Source organism: Hyperolius riggenbachi, chromosome 11 (genome assembly GCF_040937935.1).
Source record: "Hyperolius riggenbachi isolate aHypRig1 chromosome 11, aHypRig1.pri, whole genome shotgun sequence".
Classification (NCBI taxonomy): domain Eukaryota; kingdom Metazoa; phylum Chordata; class Amphibia; order Anura; family Hyperoliidae; genus Hyperolius; species Hyperolius riggenbachi.
Window position 1 is genome coordinate 206,053,648 of NC_090656.1, and position 27,770 is coordinate 206,081,417.

Here is a 27,770-nt window from a genome sequence, read left to right on the forward strand (position 1 = left end):
CCCGAGTGTCCCCCGGGCAATTGCAGAGCGGCACCTTTGCACAGGGAAGCGTTCGCTTACCGATCCGTGTCGACAGGATTCAGCTTCACTTCTCTATCACAGATGCATCTCTATGATCCAGTGACGTGTGTAATGTGAGGCGCCACTAGAGGGCGTCATAGAGATGAGTCTGTGATAGAGAAGTGAAGCTGAATCCCGTCGGCAAGGATCCGTAAGTGAACGTTTCCCTCTGTAAACATGCCGCTCTGCAATTAGCCCGGGGGACGTGGGGGAACGCAATCACTTCTGTATACTGCCCTAACTGGTGCACACATGCCGGGAGGGGAAGAGACACTGGTGAGGAGGATGAAACTATCACAGGTGCATACCGCTGCAGCAAGGAGCAGAGGAGAGATTTTATATACAGCAGCATCACCAGTACATATGATGCTGCTTAAAGGAGCACGCTGTGCATCATTTTGCTTATGTCGGGGCCACTACAAGAACATATGCATACCCGCACGTGGCATCACTGATGCCTGTATGTAAACTGATCCTTTTTTAGGCCTGGGTAAATGGGAACAAATGGCCTCACAATGACCATGATTAGTGGGGTAGGTTATATGTAACAGTAATATAGTATGTGGTCATGGCTACCTCCTATTTGTAAAGATGTCAGGTGTACTGTAGTACATGGTGGTGACTGTCATCTACTATAGAGCTATCAGGTGTACTGTAATATGTGGCAGTCACTGACTCCACACTGTTGAGGTAATAGTTTATACATGTGGAATTTATACGATGAGTAACTCCTTCCATCAGGTAAAAAATAAACTGTAATCTGCAGCAGTGTCCGTCTTTACACTAAAAAGGACGCTGCATTTTCTACCCTCGGCCTATACTCGAGTCAATAAATTTGCCCAGGTCTTTTAGGTTAAAGTTGGGGGGTCGGCTTATACTTGGGTCGGCTTATACTCGAGTATATACGGTACTCGCCATGTAAGACTACCCCTCATCCAACACACACCAAGTCATCCTGGGAAAGGAAAAGAGATTGCGCTTTGCAATTTCATTACATAAACTGGCAAAACTTGCTGTAATCCCCATAGCTTCTTGCCGAGTGTCAGTCCATGGGCATGATTCACAGAGCTTTTTCCCCTGTTTTCCTCTGTCTCCACCTTATCAATGATGGCCCCTAAAGAGCAAAAATGTAATATAAATAGAAAAGTTGTATTGAAATGAAGGTAATCAGGAACAACTTGCTATGAATAAGTATTTTGATGGTTAATGTGCTAAAATGTCATTTTTATCACTTACATTATCACCAAGTTATTTTTGAGACTTCTGTAATCGAGTTCAGTGTGAGGGTTCCAGGTGTCATGTAGAGCTGTAAATGACCTGATGCTGCAATGTGCCGCTGAAAGAAAACATAGATCGCACTCTCTGTTTAAAAAAAAAAAACCCAACTCTTGTAATATCTTCTTGCGAGCAGCCGCTGACGCGGTTAGCAGAGTGGCTTCCGGGGTTACCTGACTGGTCATATGAACTCCACTGATGACACTAACACATGATGAGATTGCCGGGATGTATCGTGGAGCGCACACATCACCAGTCATGTGACCTGGAAGCTGCACTGCTACCAGCACGAGCTGCTGTTAGGAAAATAAGCTATTACAGGGTTTCTTTTTTTTAAAAACAGAAAGCGCGATCTATGTTTCTTTTCAGGGCACAGTGCAGCATCAGGTAATTTAAAGAGACACTGAAGCAAAAAGAAATGATCATATTATGAATTGGTTGTGTAGTAGGGGTAATTACTAGAACATTGGTAGCAAAAAAATATTCTCATTTTCATTTTCAGTTATACAGCTTTTTTTTAATAACATTGTATCATTCTCTAATACGGTATGTGCAGTTTACACATTACTCTGCATTGTAAAAGTTTTTACAGAACAAGCAGTGACCTTTTGTCCTGTCTAACTGTTCTCTGCAAAAGAAAAACACAATACAGCTGAGATAACCTAATCAGCAGTCAGAGCTCTCTGCCACTTTCACAGAGCTCAATGGCTATTTGCATAGAGATAACAACTGGAGTTTCTTAACTCTTCCTGTACTGGAAACAAATATTAGACTTATGCCTCTCTGCTGCTAATGTTTTATTTCTTAGCTGTACTTCCCATACAAATCATATCATTTTTTTTTCCACTTCAGTGTCTCTTTAACCTATTGAGGACTGCAGGGCTAAACTCCCCAAGTGACCAGGACATTTTTAGTAAAAAAGGCCACTGCTGCTTTAAGGCCAAGCTGCAGGGCCGCACAACATAGCACACAAGTGATTCCCCCCCCCCCCCTTTTTCTCCCCACCAACAGAGCTCTCTGTTGGTGGGGTCTGATCGCTCCCCCCTTGTTTATTTCTTTTAATAAATATTTTTGTTCGTGTTTAAAAAAAAAAAAAAAAAAACCTGTTCCTTTAAACCTCTTCCCTCCCTCCCCCCCCTCCCCCCAGCCAATCATGGCAATCAGCTCTCATAGGCTTCACCCTATGAGAGCCGATCGCTCTCTTGACCCCCAGGGGGGACAGCCATGTATGTATGTATGTATATGGTCGCAGCGCTGCACCATATAAATAGACGGCGATCACACCGTCTAACAGTCTCCCGAGCGGCAATAGCTGTTCGGAGACTGAAGGCGGGGTGGAGCTCCGCCCCCCTAGCAGGAGATGCGCGCACAGCCTGCGCGCAATCTTCTGCAAAACAGAGCCCCAGGACTTTACGCAAATTGGCGTTAGGCGGTCCTGGGACTGCCGCTGCGGCCACGCCCATCGGCGTGACACGGTCGGCAAGAGGTTAAAGCTCTGCATGACACCCGGCAGCTTCACACTGAAAAACTGACACCCAGCGTATAAGACAACCCCCGACTTTTCAGAAGATTTTTAAGGGTTAAAAAGTGGTCTTAGACTCTGGTCTATATGGTAATTGGGAATGGGAGGGGCGCTGGAGGAAACAGAGCACAGAAAGGTAAGGTAAACTAAAAGGAGAGTACCACATAATTACATTTAACCCGTTCCCATCCTTTTCTCCAATCTCTCACATCCCCCAGCACATGGATTTTTCTGGTGTGCTGGAGGGGACGTGGGTGAATGGCAGAGCAGGATCATCCACCAGGCAACCTAGGAAGGTGCTTGGGGCCTAGTGGGTGTCAAGAGGCTCACCTGCCACCTTCTTCACCTTTACCTGCCTTGCTGCACTTCAGCTTACCAAAAGGACCACATGGGAGCCCCAAATCTACTGCCTTGCCTAGGGCCCTATTACATCTTAATCCATCTCTGGTGATTGGGATTTGTGGTGGCGGCAGTGATCTGGACGGCCTGTACTTTCTCGCACTAGAGCGAGGTGGGGACTCAGAATCAGTGGGGAGTGCCAGCTTATGTGCTGTAGCTCCTCCCCCTTGCATGCATGCTAAAGTAATTTCATTATTACATGGTGCTGGAAAAAATCTAAATGTCAGATCCACACAGGGTGATAAGCCCAAATGCGCCCAATTAATATTTACAGCAACAAAAAGAGGGCAAAAAAGCTGTGCACAAGTAGCAGGCTCTGCACTGTGGAGTGCAACTCACCAATCCAAGTAGTTAATGCAATGTAGTATAGAAGAAGAAAGCGGTGGTGCACTTCCAGATAAAACGTCACATTTATTGGAATCCATTAAAAGGCACTACAGCTATCATTGTAAGAAACCGATGGAGAGAGGTACAGGCTAGTGGGAACGGTCTACAGCCGTTTCGTGCCGTTAGAGTCTGTGGTGCATCATCAGGACGATAATGATGCGCCACAGACTCTAATGGCGCGAAACGGCTGTAGATCGTTCCAACTAGCCTGTACCTCTCTCCATCTGTTTGTTACAATGATAGCTGTAGTGCCTTTTAACGGATTCCAATAAAGGTGACGTTTTATCTGGTATAGCACCAACGCTTTCTTCTTCTATACTACAGCCCACGTAATATTTTATATTAGGTGGCACAGCGGTGAGGGATGGGACCCATGGGGATGAGAGTGTTGGACATAGATTGATCTGTAGAAGATGACGCTGTGCAGGATTTTGGCCTACAACTACTACATCTAGCAGCAGCCAATTTTCCTAGCCAGGACTACGTCTGACATTGGTCCTTTAGCAGAAAATGGGAACATAGAATTAGGAAGGGTTCAAACCTATTCTAAGAAGTGCACTGCAGGCATCTTCTAAATGCTCTTAGGCAGGGAGCACACTTGTCCTTACAGTTTTGTGGATATTTTCTGGTGGTGTTTGTGTTTTTTACATGCAATTTTTTCGCTTATGATTTTTTTGGATTGCAAAGATATAAATTGAAATGGGATACTGTATGTGCACCATGTGCGGAAAATAGCAGAAGGTCGTCTGATTTTAAACGTGGAAAAAAAATGCAGATGATAAATGTGAAAAATATGCGATTCCCGAATGGGCCATTGACTTCAAATGGCCAGTGTGGTTGCACAGGGGTCAAATAAGTGTGCTCCCTGCCTTGCTGCTGCCCTCAAGATGCATTCTATTAACTCAGGTGTATGGCAACACATCTGCTGTGGCTGAAAAAAAATTGCAGGTTGGGTTTATCCATTGCAATAGCACTGCTGTACCATTTCCTGGTATGGATGGTAGTGGAACAGTAGACTAGAAGAGTAAACTCAATGCTTTTTTTATAAGCACTTTTACTCATTTTTATTTTTTTTGCCTGTTTTTTTTCAGAGAGTAGATGTGTTTCTATTCTTCTCTGCAGCTATAATTATTTTCCATTACAAGTCATTTTGCCACTGTGCCCCTCGATTAGGTGCTCATACCTAAGGCACTTAGTTAATGCACTGCCGTGAGGTTGTCCTGAAGAAGTGGGTAGGACCCCGTGAAACGCGTTGTCTATTTTAAGTGCTTCAATAAACTTTCTACAGGTAAGAAGACCTACACTAAGAGCTAAGACTGACACTGCCTCTCCTTTTTAAACTGTTTTTAACTCTTTTATATATATTGGGTGCCTCCAATGGTGTTTTGTTTGTAAAGTCCTCTGATGGTGAGGGCTGGGATTGGTCTCTGGGATTGGTCCCTATCCTCTAACACTAGGGATCATCTCCTACCATTAACCATCGTTTGCCATAGTTTAGTGAAACAATCTGTTTTCCCGGATGCTACATGATGATACTGCTGGAGTTGGCTGTGTTCTGTTTTTGTACTCTACTTGGGCTCTAAATGCGGTGCAATGACAAATGAACACAAAGTCAAAAGCTTTTTGGGCAGTAGCAGAAAAGTGTTAAAATGAGGCTAAACAAGCCTACAAGCCTAAAAGCATGCATCTGAACCAGCTCTAAAGGACCCACAGCAGGCTGCATTGACTCTCACCTACCTATCCAGTGACCTCTACTCAGTTATATATAGAAGCAAGAAGACCTGTGTCAAACATCCTTCCCCCCCGCCATGCCGTGAATTCATGATTTTGTAATTGCCATACAAACAGTAATTTGGAATTCCGTAAGCAAAACTTCCATCACGGAATTTCGCATTTCGGGGCAAATTTGTGTTTAAAACGAGAGGGATGAGCAGCCCTAACGGGGCTTAAGGCATAGCCCCCAACCATCCCATTTTTGTCGGGATTCTCCTGATTGTGGGGGGCTCTCCCGTTATCCCGGTATGAGCCCCCCAAGTCCCGGGCGGCTGTCAGTGTTGACAGCCGCCCGTAACAGGAGGGGAGCAGCACAGTGGAGGGAGAGCTGTGGGCAGCGGTGGAGAAGGGGGGCCATCTCCCCCCTTCCCTCACCTTAGGGTGCTCTCCCTCCCTCGCTCTCCTCTCGCAAACTAAGTGCAGTGCCGTTTGGTGGCAGCGGGCGGGACTTACCTTCCGTGTCGCTCCCAGCGCCAGAAGTTCTGGTGCCGCAGCCGCTGCTCTGGTCTGGATCAGACCAGAGTAGCGGCAAATCATCCCGCGCCTGCGACGAGACCAGACGGAGATACGGAAGGTAAGTTCCGCCCACTGCCAGCCACCGTACTTAGTTCCGGAGGAGAGAGCGAGGGAGGGAGAGCACCCTAAGGTGAGGGAAGGGGGGGGGCATGGCCCCCCTTCTCCGCTGCTGTGCCCACAGCTCTCCCTCCCCCGGCGCTGCTCTCCTCCTGCTGGGGGGGGGGGCACCTGGCTACCTATTCTAGGGACATATACACCTGCCTACATATACTGGGGACATATACACCTGCCTATATACTGGGGACATATACACCTGCCTACATATACTGGGGACATATACACCTGCCTATATACTGGGGACATATACACCTGCCTACATATACTGGGGACATATACACCTGCCTATATACTGGGGACATATACCCCTGCCTACATATACTGGGGACATATACCCCTGGCTACATATACTTGGCACATATACCCCCCACTACATACACTGTGGACATATACCCCTGCCTATATACTGGGGACATATACACCTGCCTATATACTGGGGACATATACACCTGCCTACATATACTGGGGACATATACACCTGCCTATATACTGGGGACATATACACCTGCCTACATATACTGGGGACATATACACCTGCCTATATACTGGGGACATATACCCCTGCCTACATATACTGGGGACATATACCCCTGGCTACATATACTGGGCACATATACCCCTGGCTACATATACTGGGACATATACCCCCTGACTACATATACTGGGACATATACCCCCTGACTACATATACTGGGACATATACCCCCTGACTACATATACTGGGACATATACCCCCTGACTACATATACTGGGACATATACCCCCGACTACATATACTGGGACATATACCCCCGACTACATATACTGGGAACATATACCCCCTGACTACATATACTGGGAACATATATCCCCTGACTACATATACTGGGACATATACCCCCTGACTACATATACTGGGCACATATATCCCTGGCTACATATACTGGGGACACTGGCTGTTTGTCATTATGTGCATTTACTAGTGAAAAGCTGTCTCTTCTGTGGATTTACTGGTGAAAAGCTGTCTCTTATTATATGCATTTACTGGTGAAAAGTTGTCTCTTATTATATGCATTTACTGGTGAAAAGCTGCCTCTTATGTGCATTTACTGGTGAAAAGCTGTCTCTTATGTGCATTTACTGGTGAAAAGCTGTCTCTTATTATGTGCATTTACTAGTGAAAAACTGTATCTTATTATGTGAATTTACTGGGGAAACGCTGTCTCTTATGTGCATTTAGTGGGGAAACACTGTCTCTCATTACATGCATTTACTTGGGGAAACGCTGTCTGTCATTATGTGCATTTACTTCATATTTTTTTATGTAACTACATTAGCTGGTATAACTACATTACAGTCAACCCCATCCACGGGCAGGGTATATGAGGGATATATTTATTAAAAAATATAAGTGCATCAATATTAAAAAAAAAATCTTCATAAAAACTTTATGGTAGGAGTGACTAGGGGATGTGTTGGGGTGTGGTTAGGGTGTGTGTTGGGTGTGTGTTGGGTGTGTGGCTAGGGGTGTGGCCTGTGTGCCGATTTCTAATTTTAACATGTTGGAAGGTATGCTTAAGGTATACCCAGGTAAGTATTGTATCAGAGACAGAGGCAAAGGTTTTCCGCACCCAGGGACAAAGTTTTCGCGCCCCCTCTGGACATGTCCACACATCTGAATGTGGTCGTGGGTGGAGTGAAATGTACAAATGCGGTTTAGATAGCTAGATGTATCCCCCTGCACCCCTTTACATTGCCAGATGTGCCCTGCTTTTCCTGCTGCTATTAATGCTTCTGCACTCTGCAGAGAGAGGGAAATATGCAGGGGAACTTCAGGCAGCCAGCGAGCCGCCTCTCACGCATGTGGGGGTGCAGTGGCTGTGCTGAGCGCCCTCACAGTGCTGTGCCTGGGGACATGTGTCCCCTCTTGCCCCCCCCCCCCCCCCCTCCAGTTACGCCTCTGACCAGAGATACTCCTCGTCTCTGGTACACTTTAAGCTCACAAGGGCTGGGCTCTCTCACCCTTTCGTGTCTTGGAAATTGCTTTACATTTTGATCATCATGTTACATTTGTCATTGTAATTGTGTCTACCCATGCTGTATTATTTACCAATGTTAATATATTGTGCATGCCATTGTCTGTATTATTATGCACCCCATGTTTGTTTCTTACTCTGTACAGTACCATGGAATATGTTGGCACCAATAAATAAATCAATAATAATACAAATAATTATCAATATGCACTTTTACAGCACTGACATGTTCTGCAACACTTTACTAGTGTTGAGCGAACAGTGTTCGCCACTGTTCGTTATTCCCCGAATATTGGGGTGTTTAGGTTCGGCTCGAGCTCAGCTGAACAGCGCGGTCTCCTCCCCTCGCTTATTGGTGCCTTCAGGCAGCCAATAAGTGGCGACTATGCTTTTTTGCGCAGCTATGGTCACACAGCCTAGCTGGCTGTGATCATAGCTGTGATTGGCGGAGCGGGTCACGTGATCGGGTATATAATACCCGAAGCGCGGCTCGCTCCGCCGCCATTCGCATTTGGGTTTAGCTTGGGGTAGGTAGGGAGTGACTAGGACGGAGAGAGACAGAGCGGTTAGGTGCCAGCTAAGCCAGCCACAGTGCCCCAGCCTCACCACCACTGCCAGCAGCAGCCTCAACACTGCCAGCGGTCCAGCAGCAGCCACAGAGCCCCTGCCTCACCACTGCCAGCAGCAGCCACATAGTCACTGCCTCACCACTGGCAGCAGCCACAGTACCCCAGCCTCACCACTGGCAGCGGCCCAGCAGCAACCACAGAGCCCCTGCCAACCTCACCACTGCCAATGGTCCAGCAGCAGCCACAGAGCCCCTGCCTCACCACTGCCAGCAGCAGCCACAGTGCCCCAGCCTTACCACTGGCAGCAGGCAGCCACAGTGCCCATAAAAAACACAGTTTATAGCATTGTACTGTTGCTCACTCTTGTAAAAAAAAAAAAATACTTTCAGTGCCAGCTGGGATCAGCTGTGCCCACAAAAATAAATGTATTTCATTTTTCTTTGTGACAATTAACGACTACTATGAAGAAATCCATTGAAAGAGGGAGGGGCAGGGGAAGTGATGTTTCCCGAGACGGTCCACGTGGAGGCCGTGTTTGCGCACCAAAGAAAACCCACTCAATACCGCCCATCTTGTATGGGAATAAACAACCCTCAATAACCCACAAGAACGGGACCAGGTAGTTAATTGGTTGACCTCTCAAGCATCCAGCAGCGGGTTAAGCACCAGCCCATCCTTGTCAGGCATGAGGTCCTCTGCCAGTTACCAGGAGCCAGTGGGCACAAACGTGTCACAACCGGCAGCTACACCATGCACACAATGGCCACATACCACCGACTCCGAGCCTGACCAATTGTTCCATGACACAAGGGGATATTCGCAGGAGCTATTCCACCCCCAACATGTGCAACCTTGCATCTGTGAAAGGTCAATGGAACAGCCACAAATCTTGTGCCTGGATTCACAAACAGTGGATACTGAAAATGCACCAATTATTACTGAAAGGCAAAGAGTACGAAGACACCCAAATCTCGCAATGTGCGCAGGAATTTGAATCGCAGGAGGTCTGCCAAGATGAGGAAGAGATGGGATTGTGGTGCGCAGAGGTTGTTCTGACTGGGAGCTCTACTCCAGTGCACACAAATGAGATGGAAGAGGAGGTTACGGACGATGAGTTTGCAGACCCGACATGGGAAGCAGGCCATCGCCGTTGGCAAAGCACTACAGATGAGTCGTCTGAAGAACCCACTGCTGCAAGAGTTCAGGTTGTGCCACAAATCAGGGAATATCGACCACAACAAGCCCCCAATGAGACGCAAAAGAGCCATGCGCCAAACTCCCCAGCAAAGCAGTAGGTCCTCAAAAGTCTGGTCTTTTTTTGAAGACAGCAGGGAGGATGTAACCAAGGTGGTTTGCAAGGTGTGCAGGTCCACAATGAGCAGGGGAAAAAATGTCAACAACCTCACCACCACCAGAATGTGCCGGCATATGGAAGCCAAACATTGCAATCTGTGGGCAGACACACAAGGCCAGGGTACCGGCTCGCTTCCAGCCCCCAGCAACACTGCCTCCATTTTGGACACCAGACCCTCCTCAGCAGCCTCAGGCATCGTTATAGATAGGTATATCCGCCTCTCGACAGCAAATGCAGACCGTCTGACACAAATAAAAATGAATAATTCGTGGATTGGAACCGACTTCGCAACACCCCCCGACCAACCACCATGAACATCTGTGCTGGGTTAGCGTTGCCGGCCCCAGATAGGAATAGGACTGCTTTTCAGGAATATCTCCTTTGTATAATATTTTTCAATGCTTGGTGGCAAAATGCATTGGTTTAAAGTGAACCTGAGGTGAGAATGAGATGGAGGTTGCCATATTTATTTCCCTTTAAACTATACCAGTCACCTGGCACTCATAATGATCTATTTGAACGCAGTGGTGTGTGAATTCAACCAGAAAGAAGTATGCAGGTAATCTTGCCAGGTCGGACATTGTCAGAAACACCTGATCTGCTGCATGCTTGTTCAGCGTCTATGCCTGGACGTATAAGAGGCAGAGGATTCTGCAGGACAACCAGGCAACTGGTGTTGCTTAAAAGGAAATAAATATGGCAGCCTCCTTGTCACTCTCACCTTGGGTTCACTTTAAGCATGCATTTTGTCCTCACGCAAGGCCTGGGTTGTGTCACAAAGCGTGGCCTTGTTCTCCTGTACCTCCTCTTCCATCCTGTGTGCTGCTGGGTTAGCGTTGCTGGTCCTATTAGTACTAGGACAACTTTTCAGGATCTCATTTGTATACAATTTATAAATGCATGGCGATAAACTGCATTGGCCTAAGGGCTCGTTTCCACTATTGCGGTGCAGAATCGCCTGAATTCCACCGCTGATGAAATCGCATGCAGATGCGATTCCGCATGCGTTTTTTGCCGCGAATTCGCATGCGAATTCGCATAGGTGAGGGTATATGCGATTTTAACCATGTCACTGCCTGTGTGAATTTACATTGGTACCTATGCGAATTCGCATGCGAATTCGTGGCAAAAAACGCATGGGGAAAACGCATGCGATTTCCCTATTAAATACATTGTGTGCGATTCGCCTGCATTCCACACGCGTGGAAACAGGCCCATTCACTTATATTGTCTATGCGAATCCGCATACGCAAGACGCATGCGGATTCGCGATAGTGGAAACGGGGCCTTAAGCGTGCAGTTTTTCCCCATACATGTATGCCTTTTTTTGGGAGTTTTATTGGCAGTCAAGTATAATTGGCCAACAAGAAAATGATGTGCAATCTTGCGCTAATCACACGAGGCTTAGAGGGTATATAATGCAGTCACTAGCAGCTCCTTGATCCTGGCTGAAGGAATAACTGGTAGTGGAAAAAGAAACAAAAAAGGAGCGCTACGTAGTGCATTAAAGTTCTTTTAATCCTCAAACACACAAAGTATTAAAAACACTGACTAAAAGACAATAATACATGACCATGGGCTGAAAACCCTGTAAGACAACCATGGGTGGCAACCCGTTCCTCCTCTGTGGTCTGCAGTGGATGGCTGTCCCAGCTGGTGGTGGACCTCACGACACTTTTCGGCGCATCCACGCCTTTATCAAGTCACTTGATAAAGGCGTGGATGCGCCGAAACGCGTCATGAGGTCACTGCACACGGGCACCAGAGGGAAGGCACCCATTGTCCACCACCAGCTGGGACGCCCGTGCACTGCAGGCAACAAAGGAGGAACAGGCTCGGTGTTCGGCCGAATATGCCGAACATCCGAACCATGTTCGGCCGAGCCAACCCGAGCCCGAATATCTGGTGTTTGATCCACAATACACTTTACGGACTACACAGTCAAGTCACTGACTTTCCGCAGAGGAGCTCATAATCTAATCCCTACCATAGTCCTATTCTAATGTCCTACATTATTATTTTTTATTGTTATTATTATTAATATGTAATATAGCACTCACATCTTCTGCAGCACTTTACAGAGTACATAGTCATGAGTCATGTCACGGACTGTCCTCAGAGGAGCTCACAATCTAATCCCTACAGGGGCAAACCCAGTATTTTCAAGGAGGGGATTCCTGAAAGGTCTCCCTAAACCACACACAATATAGTATAATAATATGGTAGGACATCATGCTGGGTACACATAATGGCCTCAATTCACTAAGATTATGCTGGAGATAATAAGGCAAGAGATAACTTGCCACCACACAGTAAGAGTTATCTTATCTCTTCATTCCTTAAGTTACCTCCTCTGTAGTTATTTTCACATGCAGTTAATTAACAGCCGTTAGAATTCTGGAGTTATTTTAAAGATTGACGAGTTAACTTAAAGAGAAACTTCGACCAAGAATTGAACTTTATCCCAATCAGTAGCTGATACCCCCTTTTACATGAGAAATCTATTCCTTTTCACAAACAGACCATCAGGGGGCGCTGTATGGCTGATATTGTGGTGAAACCCCTCCCACAAGAAACTGGGTACGTACTCCTGGCAGTTTCCTGTCTGTGAACCTTGTTGCATTGTGGGAAATAGCTATTTACAGCTGTTTCCAACTGCCAAAAAAGCATGCAGCAGCTACATCACCTGCCAACAGTAAAAATGTCACCATGTAATAAATGTCACCATGTAATAAATGTCAGAATGTAAATCAGGGATTTAAAAGATTTTACAATGGGCAAACACTGAATAAATCATTTATACATAATTTTTTGTAAAAATGAAGCCCTTTTTTTAATTACATTATTTTCACTGGAGTTCCTCTTTAAAGACAGAAGAGTTAACTTTAGGTTTGCCTGGGGTAAAAAGTTTCCAGATCCTGAATACTACATGCCTCATCACCATGGTGATAACAATAGAAACGTTATTAACCTCCTTAGCGGTAACCCTGTGCTATAAACGGGGTAGCCGCAGCGGCGGATCACATGGCCCCAGGACAATTTGGTGTTTTTTTTAAAGTTGCTATATGCTTCAGCTAGCGGTTTGCTAACTAAGCGTATTCTCAAAGTTTCTCCGGTCCCCGCGATCGGCCGCAATAGCTTCCGGTATATGTACCCCCCAGGGTTCCCACGCAGGCGCAGCCACCCAATCGGCTTCAGGCTTTGCGATGACGGCGATCAGGATTGCGGATGACGTCATGACGTCATCTCCGATCGTCGCCACAGCAACGCCGGAAGCCGATCGGGAAACTGTGCTTTTCGTGGGATAGTGGCGAGGATGGATTGATGGCACTATGGTGGCATTAGCAGCTGACCTTGAAGGGCATGTTGGCTGGCTGTCCATAGCTGGCGATACATGGCGCCGGACACTGCCCCCAGCTGTTTCTGAGGACGAGCTCCCTCTGCTTCTTTCATGGACTCGTCTCCTCCTACTCCTCTCTGACTTCCCCTCTGAACTGTCCCCCTGGTCATCTCCTCTATTGGGAACCTACGTGGCATCCGTATAATCGTCATCATAATGCTCCTGCCCAGCTTCGCTTTCCTCAGACACCTCCACAACTGCACCAACACCAGGTACTTCATCATCCCCCTCCTCACAGGTTACGTCCATACTATCGCCACCTAACTCAGATGTATGAGGTGGTGTAACTTGCTTAGCGCCCTCATCTTGTTGTATTGGCTGTGAATCAGTGATTTCCACACCAAATAACTCCTGCGAGTTGTGTTGTGTTCGCGTGTTGTGTTAGCGTGTTGTGTAAGGCCCGGTTCACATTAGCATTATTTTGCAGACTGCAGCCGGACCGCATACAACAGAAACGGAACGGACGAGAAAGGGTCCAATGTTAATCAATGGATCCGTACGCACTTGTCCGTTCCACCGGATCCGGAAGCGTTTTGCGGTCCGGCCTGCGTTCCGGAATTTTCCAACACGCTCCAATTTTCCTGACTGGTACCTCCGTCCTCCGATGCCGGAACGGATACGGACAAAAAACCCAGCACAACAGGAACCAATAGAAAACAGAAGTGTCACAACACTCTGCCTGATAAAAGCAGGATGTTCTATCCCACTTCCTGTGTGTTTTCAATGGTACAGGTGGCCATCTTGGATAGTGACACATGTGCCCAGCGTTGTGTGAGTGGGACAGCTCCCAGTTTCTCATAGAGCTGTTCGGGAACATGGCAGAGCTCAGGGAATACTCCATTGAGTACCTGATTGTCTGCCCTGTGGGACATGGGGCATCCAGACCACAGTAATGTACGGCTGTGTAGGAAGCTATGGCATCAAATCGCCAAGGAATATGTGGAGGGGTTTGACGACCTGAGTCCGAGCAAAAAAACGTTAGGTGTACAACAATTGTTTTGGGGAAGGGGGGGGGGGGGCTCGTGGTTTTTCATCTGTTTTGTTTGCTTGTAGTGTGTTTCAACTTGCCCACCCACCCGTGGCCCTGCCACGTTCAGTGCCACCTTTGTATCATGCATGTGTCTGGGCCGCAGGTGCAAGACACGCATGCTCTGCGCACACACACACACACACACACACACACACACACACACACACACACACACACACACACACACACACACACACACACACACACACACACACACACACACATTTATTAAGAAGAACATTACAAATTACCAAAAATAAAACCATGTATACATAAAATAAAACCAAGTTTATACATATTTACAAAATTGCTTGTCCCTCAGGGCTCACAAGGTAGTCTGCCAATCTGTCCCTATTTTGAAGGCAGACTGTTCGGGGCCTTGTAGCATACCTCATTGGCTGCAGTGGAAGCGCATTTGGCGTGTCTGGAAAGTCCACTTCCTCCTGGCGATCAAAGTTGTGGAGGATGAATGCTGCCTTCACAACATCGACCGCGTTAGCCGGTTTCAGCAGCAATGGCGTGTGGAACATCCTCCATTTGGACACCAGGATCCCAAATATGCATTCCACCATTCTTCAAGCACAGCTCAGCCGAGCATTGAAGTGGGTCTGCCTTGCACTGAGTCCCCTGTCTGGGTATGGCCGCATCACGTTGCCAGACAAGGCGAAAGCCTCGTCTCCAACAAACACAAAGGGGTAGGCGGGTCCCCTTCTCCCAGGCCACGGTCTGACTCTGGGTAGATGCAGTGTTCCTTCCTCCATCCGCTGGAACAGGGTCGTACGTTGGAGTATTCAAGAGTCATTGGAACTTCCATACGACCCCACATCCACATAGACAAACTTATAGTCTGCATCCGCCACAGCCATTAGGACAATGCTAAAGTATTTTTTATAATTGAAGTAATGGCTGCCACTCAAGGGTTTTTGAATCCTGATGTGTTTGCCGTCCAGCGCACCAACACAATTTGGAAACTTGCACACGGTCAAGAAGAGCTGGGCGATCTCCTCCCATTTCTTGGTGTCTGGCACAGGCATATATCTGGCCCTCAGCCTTCTCCATAGGATTCTGGAGGTCCTAACAACAATGCCCGCCACCGTGCTCTTCCCAATCCGGAATGTGACATGTAGCGATGCATAAGTTTGTCCAGTCGCCACGTACCTACAAGAGAGATAAATCAAATTTAATTTTTTTGTCTTTGCAGTGGAAAATTCAAAACAAGATGGCGGAGCATCAGGGACGCCTACGTCAAAGACCTTAGGCTGACCAACAATAGAGGTGTACCGAATGGTTGGTCGACAAACGGTTCCAGGTGAACTTCGGGTGGTTCGCCTTCGCCGGCGAAGGCGAACTTTTCCGGATGTTCGATTCGCCCCATAATGCTCTATGAGGGTCAACTTTGACCCTCTACATCACAGTCAGCAGGCACATTGTAGCCAATCCAGTTACAATAAGCCCTGGAGCCCCACCCCCCCTTATATAGGGCAGGCTCCGGCGGCCATTACACTCACTCGTGTGCCTGCTGCTAGTCAGAATAGGGCGAGCTCCTGCAGACTTGTTCTCCTAGGGACAGATTAGTCAGGCTCTTGGCTTGTTAATTGCTCCTGGCTGAATCTTATTGCTTTAATAGCACCCCTCATTCAACAGCTCTTTTCAGAGCTAACCCTGTTGTTGTGATATATATTTTTTTTCTATGTGTTAAACTGACACTTGTGTTATTGCATAGACAGCATTGCAAATTCATACTATGTGTGTGCCACTGCCAGCAGCACATTCAGTGACTACCTGTGTGTGTGACAGGGAGCTGCACATTGTACTACACAGTACTGCATATACCTACTACTAGTACCTGTTGTGTTTCGTTAACCCACCTCATCACTGCATATACCTACCTTTGTGTTCAGTGAACCCACCTCACTGCATATACCTTTTGTGTTCAGTGAACCCACCTCACTGCATAGAACTACCTTTTGTGTTCAGTGAACTCACCTCACTGCAGATAACTACCTTTGTGTTGAGTGAGCTCACCTCACTGCCAGGCATGCTCAGATGTACCAAAATTCGGTTCGGGTACATTCAAATTCGGGTCCGCATGACATTCGGATTCAAATTCGCCTTCGATCGCAAAATTCGATTCGGATTCGGTTCGGGTGTCGGTCTCAAAATTCAGTAAAAAATTAGTGGGTGGGACCACTGACAGCAGGAGGATAAAAATCAGCGCGGCGTAATATGTTGCTGCTTTATAAATACAATAAATACATAAATAAATTCATAAATGAATAAATAAATAAATGCAGCAGGCCAGCAGCAGCAGTAGGAGGAGGAGTGACGTGTGGCACTGGCAGCAGGCAATTTATTGTGTGGACCCTGGCGGTGGGACCACTGACAGCAGGAGGATGAAAATCAGCACGGCGTAATATGTTGCCGCTTTATAAATACAATAAATAAATAAATTCATAAATAAATGCAGCAGGCCAGCGGCAGGAGGAGGAGGAGTCACGTATAAATACAATAAATAGATAAATTCATAAATAAATAAATGCAGCAGGCCAGCAGGAGGAGGAGGAGTCACATATAAATACAATAGATAGATAAATTCATAAATTCATAAATAAATAAATGCAGCAGGCCAGCAGCAGCAGGAGGAGGAGTCACGTATAAATATAATAAATAGATAAATTCATACATAAATAAATGCAGCAGCAGCAGGAGGAGGAGTCACGTATGGCATCAGGCAATGTATTGTGATTCCCAGGCACCTCATGTCCTCCTCTCGCCGACAACAGGTGCCAGGAACGTGCCTTTTATCCAGGCCTGGTTAATCTTCAAAAATTTCAGTCTGTCCACGCCCTCTGTGGACAGACGAGAGCGCTTCTCGGTGACCACGCCACCGGCCACATTGAAGTACCTCTCAGACAGCACGCTGGAAGGGGGGCAAGACAATACCTCCAGGGCGTACTGCACCAGCTCCCTCCAGATGTGCAAGCACTCCACCCAGTACTCCATGGGGTCCCCAGACTCCGTGCTGCCGGTGTCAAGCCCATTGCAGGACCCCATGTATTCGGCCACCATCCGGGTCATGCGCTGGCTGTGATTCTCAGAGAAGGTGGCTGCTGCACACACCTCCTCTCTCGGCTGCTGTACCGGCATGTAGAACGTCTGCGCCAATGATAGCAGGTCTCCTGGGCACCTGACACTGCTGCTGGCCGCAGGCACCGGCTGCTGTGCTGGCTGCTGGACAGGGACAGAGGGGGTGGAAGGCGGGGGGAAGGCTTCCTCCACTCGCCGAACAAGGATCTCCCACAACTCCCTTGCTCACTACTCATGGTCTGTAGCAGGCAGAAACTGATCCCACCTCCCCCTCAGCCGTGGGTCCAGGATCATGCAGATGCAGGCGTCCTCCCTCGCTTGCATCCGCTTGACCCTGGGGTCTGTGCACAGACAGCGCAGCATGTGCACTGCCATAGGGAACAGGGTGGACCGCCCAACAGAGACATCAGGGTCCTCCTCCTCTGGCCCCTGAGCCTCTTCCTCCTCTCTCCACCCTCGCACCACTGCTGCTGCGCTCCGATGTTCCCCCCAGCACCTCCAACTCCTCCTCCTCCAGGGACTCAAATACCTGCGCAGGCGGCTGCTGTTCCAGCTGCTTCAAAGCCTCCTCTCCCAAATCCACCAAATCGCCAAGTTCCCTGATCAGCAGGCAAACAAAGGGCACCCACTGGCAGAGGGATGCCCGTTGTTCACTCACCAGGTTGGTTCCCTGCAGGAAGGGAGCCAACACCAAGCAGACCTGCTGCATCTTCCCCCACTGTGCGTTGGTGAGTAGCTGGAGTTTGGCGGTGCTGCTGCTGCCGGTGCCGGCGACAGTGGCATCATAGATGTACTGGTTGACAGCCCTCCTCTGCTCAACCAGCCGCTCCAACATCGCCAGGGTGGAGTTCCAGCGAGTTGGCACATCTATGATGAGGCGGTGTCGTGGAATGCCCTCCAGCTGCTGGATCTCTGCCAGTTTTGCAGCGGCAGCTGCTGATTTGCGGAAAGCGTGCACAATTTTCCGCACCGCTTCTAACAGCTCCTGCATTCCCAGGTAGGTGCGCATGAACTTTTGCACCACCAGGTTCAGGACGTGAGCCAAGCAAGGGACGTGGAGCAAGTCTCCACTGCTGATAGCAGACAGCAGGTTGGCGGCATTGTCGGACACCACCAATCCCACAGTAAGGCCTCTGGGGGTCAGCCATGTCCTCTCCTGATCCCTGAGGTCCCGGAGCACGTTGGATGCAGTCAAGGAGTTTTTCCCCAGGCTTTTCATCTCCAGCAGCACTTGGCAGTGGTGGGCCTTCACGCTGCTGGAGAGACGGGATCACTTGGCGGCGGGAGCTGCTGCTTCTCCCCTGACCCCGCACGGTGGCACCACATAGTGGGAGACTGGTGCCGCTGCTGCTGTGCCCGAGGGTGGACCTGCTGCTTCCTCGCTCAGGCTTTCCACCAGGCTGACCCAGTGGGCCGCAAAGGACAGATAGCGCTCTGTCCCAAAACGGCTGCTCCATGAATCCATGGTTATGTGGATCCACGCACTCACAGCGTGATCAAGCGCGTGGCCCACGTTAGCCATGGCAAAGCGATGCAGTGCTGGGATCACCCTGCGGGAGAAATAGTGGCAGCTGGGGACTTGCCACTCAGGGATCCCAACCTGCAGCAGTGCTCTAATGTCACTCCCCTCCTGCACAAAGGAATATGGCAAGAGCTGGGAGCACATGGCCCGGGCAAGCAACCTGTTCAGCAACCGGATGCGCTTGTGGGTGGGAGGCAGCACCTTGGTCACACCGGGGAATGACTCGCTGAGCAGGGTCTGGCGGCATTTTGTCGAGATTCCCAGATGGCGGAATAACGTTTTCCGATTAATTGAACTATATATAATCAAATAAAAATAAACCTAATATTTTCCTTCCCTTAGGTACAGAAGACAGACTTTTTAATGTATGGTTATTATAGGTTAACATAGGTGTATTGACTAGTAAGATATATGATTGTCTTTTAATAAGAAGTATATAACCTATTGTAATGTGGAGACGTATTGCTGAATCAGACAAGTTGCACAACACATAGTATTCTGACAAGGACAATCTGACTAATATTTAACACAAAACCTTGTCTTACAAACAATTACCAAACATAGGGGGTCTGAGAAGCAATGAACAGAGAAAGTTACTGGCTTTTGGCATGATTTCCATTATTCGGGTTCGGCTTCGCATTCGGCAACGCGGAAAAATCACCCGAATTTTCGGGTAAAATTCGCATTCGGAGTCCTGCTGAGCACCCCTGCTCACTGCATATAACTACCTTTGTGTTCAGTGAACCCACCTCAGTGCATATAACTACCTTTGTGTTGAGTGAACTCACCTCACTGCATACAACTACCTTTGTGTTCAGTGAACCCACCTCAGTCACTGCATATAACTACCTTTGTGTTCAGTGAACCCACCTCACTACTTATACCTAGCATCCCCCCGAGATAGACAAAATGGACAAACCAGGTAGAGACAGACCCAGAGGAAGGCCACCCGGCACTGACAGGTCTGTGCGAGGTGGTGTTGCTGTGATTTCATGTGGACCTGGCCCAAAGTACAGTGCTCAGAAGAAGGCACGTGCCATCACTTCCTAAAATTGTGAGGACGTGGTTGAGTATTTAACACAGAACACCTCATCTCCCGCAGCCACCAGCGCTACAACAAGCACCACATCCAGTGCATTTGACACTACACAGGAGTTATTTGGTGTGGAAATCACTGATTCACAGCCAATACTGCTACAACAAGATGAAGGCACTAAACAAGTTACACCACCTCATACGTCTGAGTTAGGTGGCGATAGTATGGACGTAACGTGTGAGGAGGGGTATGATGAAGCCCCTGAAGTTGGTGCAGTTGAGGAGGTGTCTGAGGAAAGCGAAGCTGGGCAGGAGGATTATGACGACGATTATACGGATGCCACGTATGTTCCCAATAGAGGAGATGACCAGGGGGACAGTTCAGAGGGGGAGCCAGAGAGGAGTAGGAGGAGAAGAGTCCATGAAAGAAGCAAAGGGAGCTCGTCCTCAAACAGCTGGGGGCAGTGTCCGGCGCCATGCATCGCCAGCTATGGACAGGCAGCCAACATGCCCTTCAAGGTCAGCTGCTGATGCCACCGTAGTGCCATCACCCCAGGGGGTTTCAGCGGTTTGGAATTTTTTTTAACGTGTGTACCTCAGATCAGAGCAAAGCCATCTGTTCTCTCTGCCTCCAAAAATTGAGCCGTGGAAAGGCCAACACTCACTTAGGGACAAGTGCCTTAGGAAGGCACCTGGAGAAAAGGCACAAACAGCTATGGGAAGAAAAGCAGCACCCAAAAGACCAGCCACCCTCCTTCTCTTCCTCCTTCAGGTGCATCATCTTCTTCAGCCGCTTTCTCCCTTGCACCTTCACAGCCACCCTCCTCCACACCAACTCTGCCCTTGAGCGGTTCCTGCTCCTCTGCCCACAGCAGTAGCCAGGTGTCCATGAAGGAGGTATTTTAACGTAAGAAGCAAATTTCTGCCAGTCACCCTCCAGCCCAGCGTCTGACAGCTGGCGTGGCGGAACAATTAGCTCGCCAGCTATTACCATACAAGCTGGTGGAGTCTGAGGCTTTCCGTAAATTTGTGGCCATTGGGACACCGCAGTGGAAGATACCAGGCCGCAATTATTTTTCACAAAAGGCCATACCCAAACTGTATCGTGCAGTTGAGAGGCAAGTGGTGTCATCTCTTGTGAAGAGCGTTGGGTGAAGGGTCCACCTGACCATGGATGCCTGGTCTGCCAAGCACGGGCAGCGCTGCTATATTACGTACACAGCCCATTGGGTCAACCTGGTGACCGATGGCAGCAAGCAGGGAGTACGTGGCTGCGCAGCGGACCAACTTGTGACACCTCCACGGCTTGCAGGCAGGCCTCCTGCCACCTCCTCTCCTTCTCCTCATGCTACATCCTCTTCACTGTCAACCTCCTCCTCCTCCTTGCCCTTGGCTGAGTAGCAGTTTAACTCTAGCGGTGCTGCCATCTCCTCCTTTCCAGCTACACAGCCCCATCTCCCCAGAGCCTACGCTGCATGCCAAGTACGACGGTGTCACACCATTTTAGACATGTCTTGCATCAAAGCGGAGAGTCACACTGGACCAGCTCTCCTGGCTGCTCTTAAAGAGGTGAAGCAATGGCTGACCCCACACCAGCTGGAGATCGGCAACGTGGTGTGTGACAATGGCAGCAATCTCCTTTCCGCGTTGAATTTGGGAAATCTGACACATGTACCCTGCATGGCACATTTGCTGAATCTGGTCATGCAAAGATTTTTCTCAAAGTACCCAGGCTTAGAGGACGTCCTAAAGCAGGCCAGGAAGTTGTGTGGGCTTTGCAGGCGGTCTTACACGGCCATGGCACGCTTTGCGGACATTCAGCGGAGAAATTACTTGCCGGTGAGACGCCTCATTTGCGATAGCCCAACTCGCTGGAATTCCACCCTGCTCATGTTCTCTCGCCTGCTAGACCAGGAGAAAGCCGTCACCCAGTACCTGTATAATTATAGTAGAAGGACACAATCTGGGAAGATGGGAATGTTCTGCCCACCAAACTGGACACTGATGCGAAATGCATGCAAGATCATGCAGCCGTTTGAGGAGGTGACCAAGCTGGTGAGTCGCGCTGAAGGCACCATCAGCGACTTGATCCCCTATGCTTACTTCCTGGAGGGGGCCATGCGTCGAGTGGTGAATGAAGCTGTGGAGGAGCGTGAACAGGAACAGTTAGGGCAGGATGAGTCGTGGGAGCGATTTTCATCCGAACCAGATGTTTCCTCGACACCTGCGGCAGCACAGAGGGGGGAGGAGGAGGAAGAGGAGGAGTCATGTGGGAAAGAAGAGGAGTCAAACTTGGATGAGAAAGGTGTTTCTGTGGAGGAGGAAGAGGCGGCGGCAGAAGAACAACCACAGCAGCCATCACAGGGGGCTTGTGCTGCTCCACGTTCCCGTGGTATTGTTAGTGGCTGGGGGGAGGAAGAGGACTTGCGTGACGTCACTGAGGAAGAGCAAGAGGAGACAGAGAGTACGTCTGGATCCAACTTTGTGCAGATGGCCTGTTCCATGTTGTCCAGCCTGTTTAGGGACCCCCGTATCAAAAAACTCCAGGGGAATGACCTGTACTGGGTGGCCACGCTACTAGACCCTCGGTACAGGCACAAAGTGGCAGACGTGTTACCAACTCAACAGAAGGCGGAAAGGATGCAGCACTTGCAGAACAAGCTGGCAATGATACTTTACAATGCGTTTAAGTGTGATGTGACAGTACAACGCAATAAAGGTACCACTGGCAGTAATCATCCTCCTCCCAAGTCCACGCAGACAAGGAAAGGACGCTCCAGCGATCTCGGGGTGATGTCGGACATTCAGACATTCTTTAGTCCAACGCCTCGCCATAGCCCTTCCGGATCCACCCTCCACCAACGCCTGGACCGGCAGGTAGCCGACTACCTGGCCTTAAGTGTGGATGTAGACACTGCGAGCAGCAACGATGAACCCTTGCTCTACTGGTTGCGCAGGCTTGACCTGTGGCCAGAGCTGTCCCACTTTGCCATCCAACTTCTCTCTTGCCCTGCCGCAAGCGTCCTGTCAGAAAGGACCTTCAGTGCAGCTGGAGGCATTGTCACTGAGAAGAGAAGTCGCCTAAGTCACGAAAGTGTTTAGCACCTCACCTTTATCAAAATGAATGAGGCATGGATCCCAGAGGGCTACTGCATGACCAAAGACTAAGTCAGTCCCCACACACAGCATCTCTGCCTGCAGGCCGCTTGACTGCCTTCTCCGCCACCACCAACAGGGTCCAGGACTCTGAATTTTTAAGGCCGCTAGCAGCGGCCGCTATACTAACTTTTCTGGTGCGTGTACATGCCTGCCTAATTTTTCTGGCTGCACTGCGGGCAGCTGCAACAAAAAAACGAAAAGGCATGTACATGTGCCCACCCCCCTTTGTGATCATTACCTAGCCACGGTGAAGGGGCTTGCGTATCACAATGAAGCAATGACCGCCGGCTATATGAGTGTCTCGGGTGAGGGTGGCACTCCAAAGATAATAAGGTCGTTGCTTCATTGTGGTCAGACCAAATTTGATCAGCTGGACAGTCACTGTTCTTTCATTCAGCTACATCAGCCGGGCGACCATATGGGCTGTATAGCCACCATCACCTGCACTCTCGTCATGGATGCACCAGTCCAGCACAGCTGTCGCTACACAAACGGCTGTTTGCAGTCACTGCATACCTTTCACTGCATCTATGACTGCACATTTTATTACACCTGGCAGGCAGTGCATACCTTAGACTTGAATGGATGGCAGACTTGCCCTCCATAGGATTCTCGTGAAAGGAAATCTTTTGGACTGCTAACCATATAACAATTGCCCGCCATAACTGGTTCTCGTTAAAGGATTTAAAGTAAACTCATTTCAAATACAGCAAGCCCTCGATAGTCCTCCTGTATTGTTATTTTTGGTTACTACCTCGGGACGAGCATGCCTGCCTGCTGTCCTCCTTGTATGTGTAGTGGTAGCCGATTCTCAGGCTCCACACCGGATTCAAACCCTCATTCCCCGGCCATTACCCGGGGTCACAATGGCAGACTTGCCCTCCATAGGATTCTCATTGTAGCGGTACTGAACAAGTACACAGCAAGTAGAAAATGTAATTTAAAAAAAAAAGTAAGCTTTTTAACAATGCCATGGAAAGTTGATAAGGCAGTCACACATTACCTGACATCACTGAGTGAGGAAGAGCAATCTTGCCATGTTGCGCAGTAGTCCAGCATGGCCGTCACTACACAAACAGCTGGTTGCGGTGCGTTACACAGTGAGTTTGGTGTATCAGTGTGAAGCAGTACACTAATTACACTACGTGATTGATGTATACACATGCAAGATGTTTTAAAGCACGTTAGGCCTGCAATTTAGCATTCAATGTGATTTCTGCCCTTAACCACTTGCCGACCGCGCACTCATAACGCGCGTCGGCAAAGTGGTAGCTGCAGGACCAGCGACGCACATCTGCTTCGCCGGCTGCAGACTAATTAATCAGGAAACAGCCACTCGCGCGAGCGGCTGCTTCCTGTCAATTCACGGCGGGGGGCTCCGTGAATAGCCTGCGGGCCGCCGATCGCAGCTCGCAGACTAAATGTAAACACAAGCGGAAATAATCCGCTTTGTTTACATTTTTACAACGCTGCTATAGCAGCAGCGTTGTACTATATCAGCAATCCCCAGCCAATCAGCAGGAGCCTGTTAGAGGCTGCACAGGACAGATCCATTCCTGTGCAGCCTCCGATCTCCAGGGAAGGGAGGAAGGAGAGGGAGAGGGGGAATCCTGCGGTGGAGGGGGCTTTGAGGTGCCCCCCCCCCCGCCAGCCACAAGCAGGCAGGAGCGATCAGACCCCCCCCAGCACATCATCCCACTCAGAGTCGGGACAAGGTCCTTTAGCACCCAAGGCTGAGACACCAAAGTGCACCCCTCCATCCCTCCCCCTAAGCCGTCACACACTGATTGCTATTAGACTAAGAGGCGCCCCAGGGCCCCCAACCTCCCTAATACCTTAATCTCTAGTTATTTGACTTGCAGTCACTGCCATGTATCCCCTTTTCCTATTTCTTTCTGCTTCAAACACAATTGGGAATGACCACTGAATGAATTGTGCGCCTCCTCCTACACTGCGCCCTGAGGCTGGAGCCTCTCCAGCCTCGGCCCGGCCCTGATCCCACTAGTGGGGAAAAAAGGGGGGCGATCTGGTCGCTCTGCCTGCTATTTGATCTGTGCTGGGGGCTGTAGAGGCCACCCAGCACAGATTAGCAAAATCAACGCTGGTCCTTAAGGGGGGGGGGGGGGGTAAAGGCTGGGTCCTCAAGTGGTTAAAACGCTGCTTTGCGTCAAATTCAAATTTTTTCCCCCTGGGACTTTTGGCATGTATCCCACTCTGCCACCTGGGGGTCCAGGTGTTGGACCCCTTGAAACATGTTTTCCAACACTTTTCTGGCCAGCATAAGTGTTTCTAGTTTTCCAAATTCACCTCCCCATTGAAGTCATTGCGGTTCGCAAACTTTTTCGCGAAACGAACCTACTGCGGAGGTTTGCGAATAGGGTTCGTGAACCGAACATCGGAGGTTGTATATGATATGACTGACAACATAATATATGATAACATTCTCCTTTGTATTATCTACAGGACAGAAGACAACTTTGAGGCCCAAGAATCACATGAGCTAATAGACACAAGCGGGGAGGAGACGATCGACGATCCTGTGACAGATGCCAACTACATTCCAACCAGAAGAAGGCAGGACTCCTCCGACTCAAGGAGGTCTAGCGATGAGTTAGTTGGTGGTATGTTGGACTATTCCCAACCTGGTCCTGCAGACCAAGAAGTCGGGGATACCCCAACCCCTGACGTGGCTGAGACCAATGACCCAGATGATGAAGAACAAACAGAGGACATTCCGGTGCAACAGCCCCATCGCATTACGCCCACCCAAAGAAGAGTCAGAACAGAGGACAACACACCACCAAGCAGGCATAGACCTGGACCTGTCCCCACCAGAAGAGAGACGGAGGCAGAAATGTCTAGGGCAGTTTCAGGCCTACTAGGCATTCTGCGTAGCCAGGAGACTATACTGACCAGGCAGCTGACAGATGGTGACAGAGGGCATTTAATGGAGCAGTATCGGGCACATATTGAGTCTCTGCAGAGAGAGTTAGAGACTGTGCATAAGCACTACCAAGACGAGCTTAAACTTTTGCATGAGCAATATCATTCCCAGTTCGAACAATTGCGACTTGAACACTACCAACAAGTGTTCCAGATGCAGCAGCAGATGCAGCAGATGCAACAGCAGATGCAGCAGCAAAATTGTGAACTGATGCGACAGCAGACACACCCCGGCTACCATACCGTAATGTCCTTAATTCCGTTTTTTGGACAAAGTACCAGCTATCAACATGCTAGCGTGCCACTCCAGCTTGCTAGAGGCTGTCAAACTGCACATGGAACAACCGTTCAGTCAACAGCCTGGGTTCAGAGCAACACCAACTATCCCCTGGACATCATTGTCCCAAAGCTACCAGGGTTACAGAGGAGGTACATACACACAGTTAACAAGAGGGTCAAGCACTTCCAGTGTGAGTACCCCTGAAACTTCAGATTTCCCAGCTTCACCTAGCCTTGTTTTCCATGGAACTGGTGCAGAACCCAAATAGTAAACGACTATGTAGCACTTGGTCATTCCCCTTGGACATAGCCTTCAGAACCTGGAATTAAGGAAACAAATGAGGACCTGGCTTGGCCTCTGGTCTTGCCATCTCCTGTTTCCTCGATCCCAGGTTCAGAGGGCTACGTCCAAGAGGATATCTACAAACATTTGTTCACTTTAGTATCTAGGGTCTTGGGCACGGTGTCTGCTGCATCTGCAAAAACTTGGCTCTTGGTCCTCAACCTTGGACATGGTCCTCAGAACCTGGGATGAAGGAGACCCAATATGGACAGGGCTTGCCTAACGTGTCTTGTACTGTCCGGTTTCCTTCATCCCAGGTTCAGAGGCCCATGTACAAGAGGATAGCTACAAACATTTCTTCACTTAATAGTATCTAGGGCCTAGTGTCCCTCAAATCACTACTAGCTTTGTCCTCAGTGGTCCTTTCTGGCAACACTGTCTGCAGCTCTGCACGAACTTGGCTCTTGGTCCTCAACCTTGGACATGGTCCTCAGAATCTGGGATGAAGGAGACCCAATATGGACAGGGCTTAGCTTAGGTCTTGCACTGTCCCGTTTCCTTCATCCCAGGTTCAGAGGCCCGTGTCCAAGAGGATATCTACAAACATTTGTTCACTTAATAGTATCTAGGGACTAGTGTCCCTCAAATCACTACTAGTTTTGTCCTCAGTGGCCTGAGTTCACGCCACTTTTGTGACTGTTTTTAGTTGGCCTCAGTGGCCAAAGTTAACTGCATTTTTTTGAATATGGTTTTCCTACACTTTTTGCACTTGTTGGCCTCAGTGGGCCAAGTTATGTGACCAATCCACTACACAAGCTTAGCACTCCCTTGGACATGGCCTTCAAAACCTGTGAGGCAGGAAACCTACAACATGACGGCATGGCCCAAAGTACACCTAGGCCTTGTCATGTCATGTCGACTTTCCTGTATCCCAGGATTTGAAGGCCATGTCCAAGGGAGCCTATACCAGGGTCTACTGTCCCTCAAATGTCTAGTATGGGCACATGGGTACTGTCCAGATTGGGGCCATATTGTATTTTTGAAA

The 27,770-nt window shown here is 48.9% G+C and overlaps 1 protein-coding gene across 1 annotated transcript; it reads left to right on the plus strand.

The window, feature by feature from the left end:
- The first annotated feature begins 173 nt into the window (after positions 1-173).
- LOC137538198 (PH and SEC7 domain-containing protein-like) lies at positions 174-27,770 on the plus strand. The gene is made up of 2 exons (XM_068260231.1): positions 174-211; positions 25,684-27,770. Exon 2 carries the CDS (start codon positions 25,844-25,846, stop codon positions 26,645-26,647), a length of 804 nt encoding a protein of 267 aa, XP_068116332.1. The 5' UTR covers positions 174-211; positions 25,684-25,843; the 3' UTR covers positions 26,648-27,770.

Excerpts from the sequence above, each read along its gene's own strand:
- LOC137538198 (XM_068260231.1), top strand. The coding sequence starts at position 25,844 with ATGTTGGACTATTCCCAACCTGGTCCTGCAGACCAAGAAGTCGGGGAT.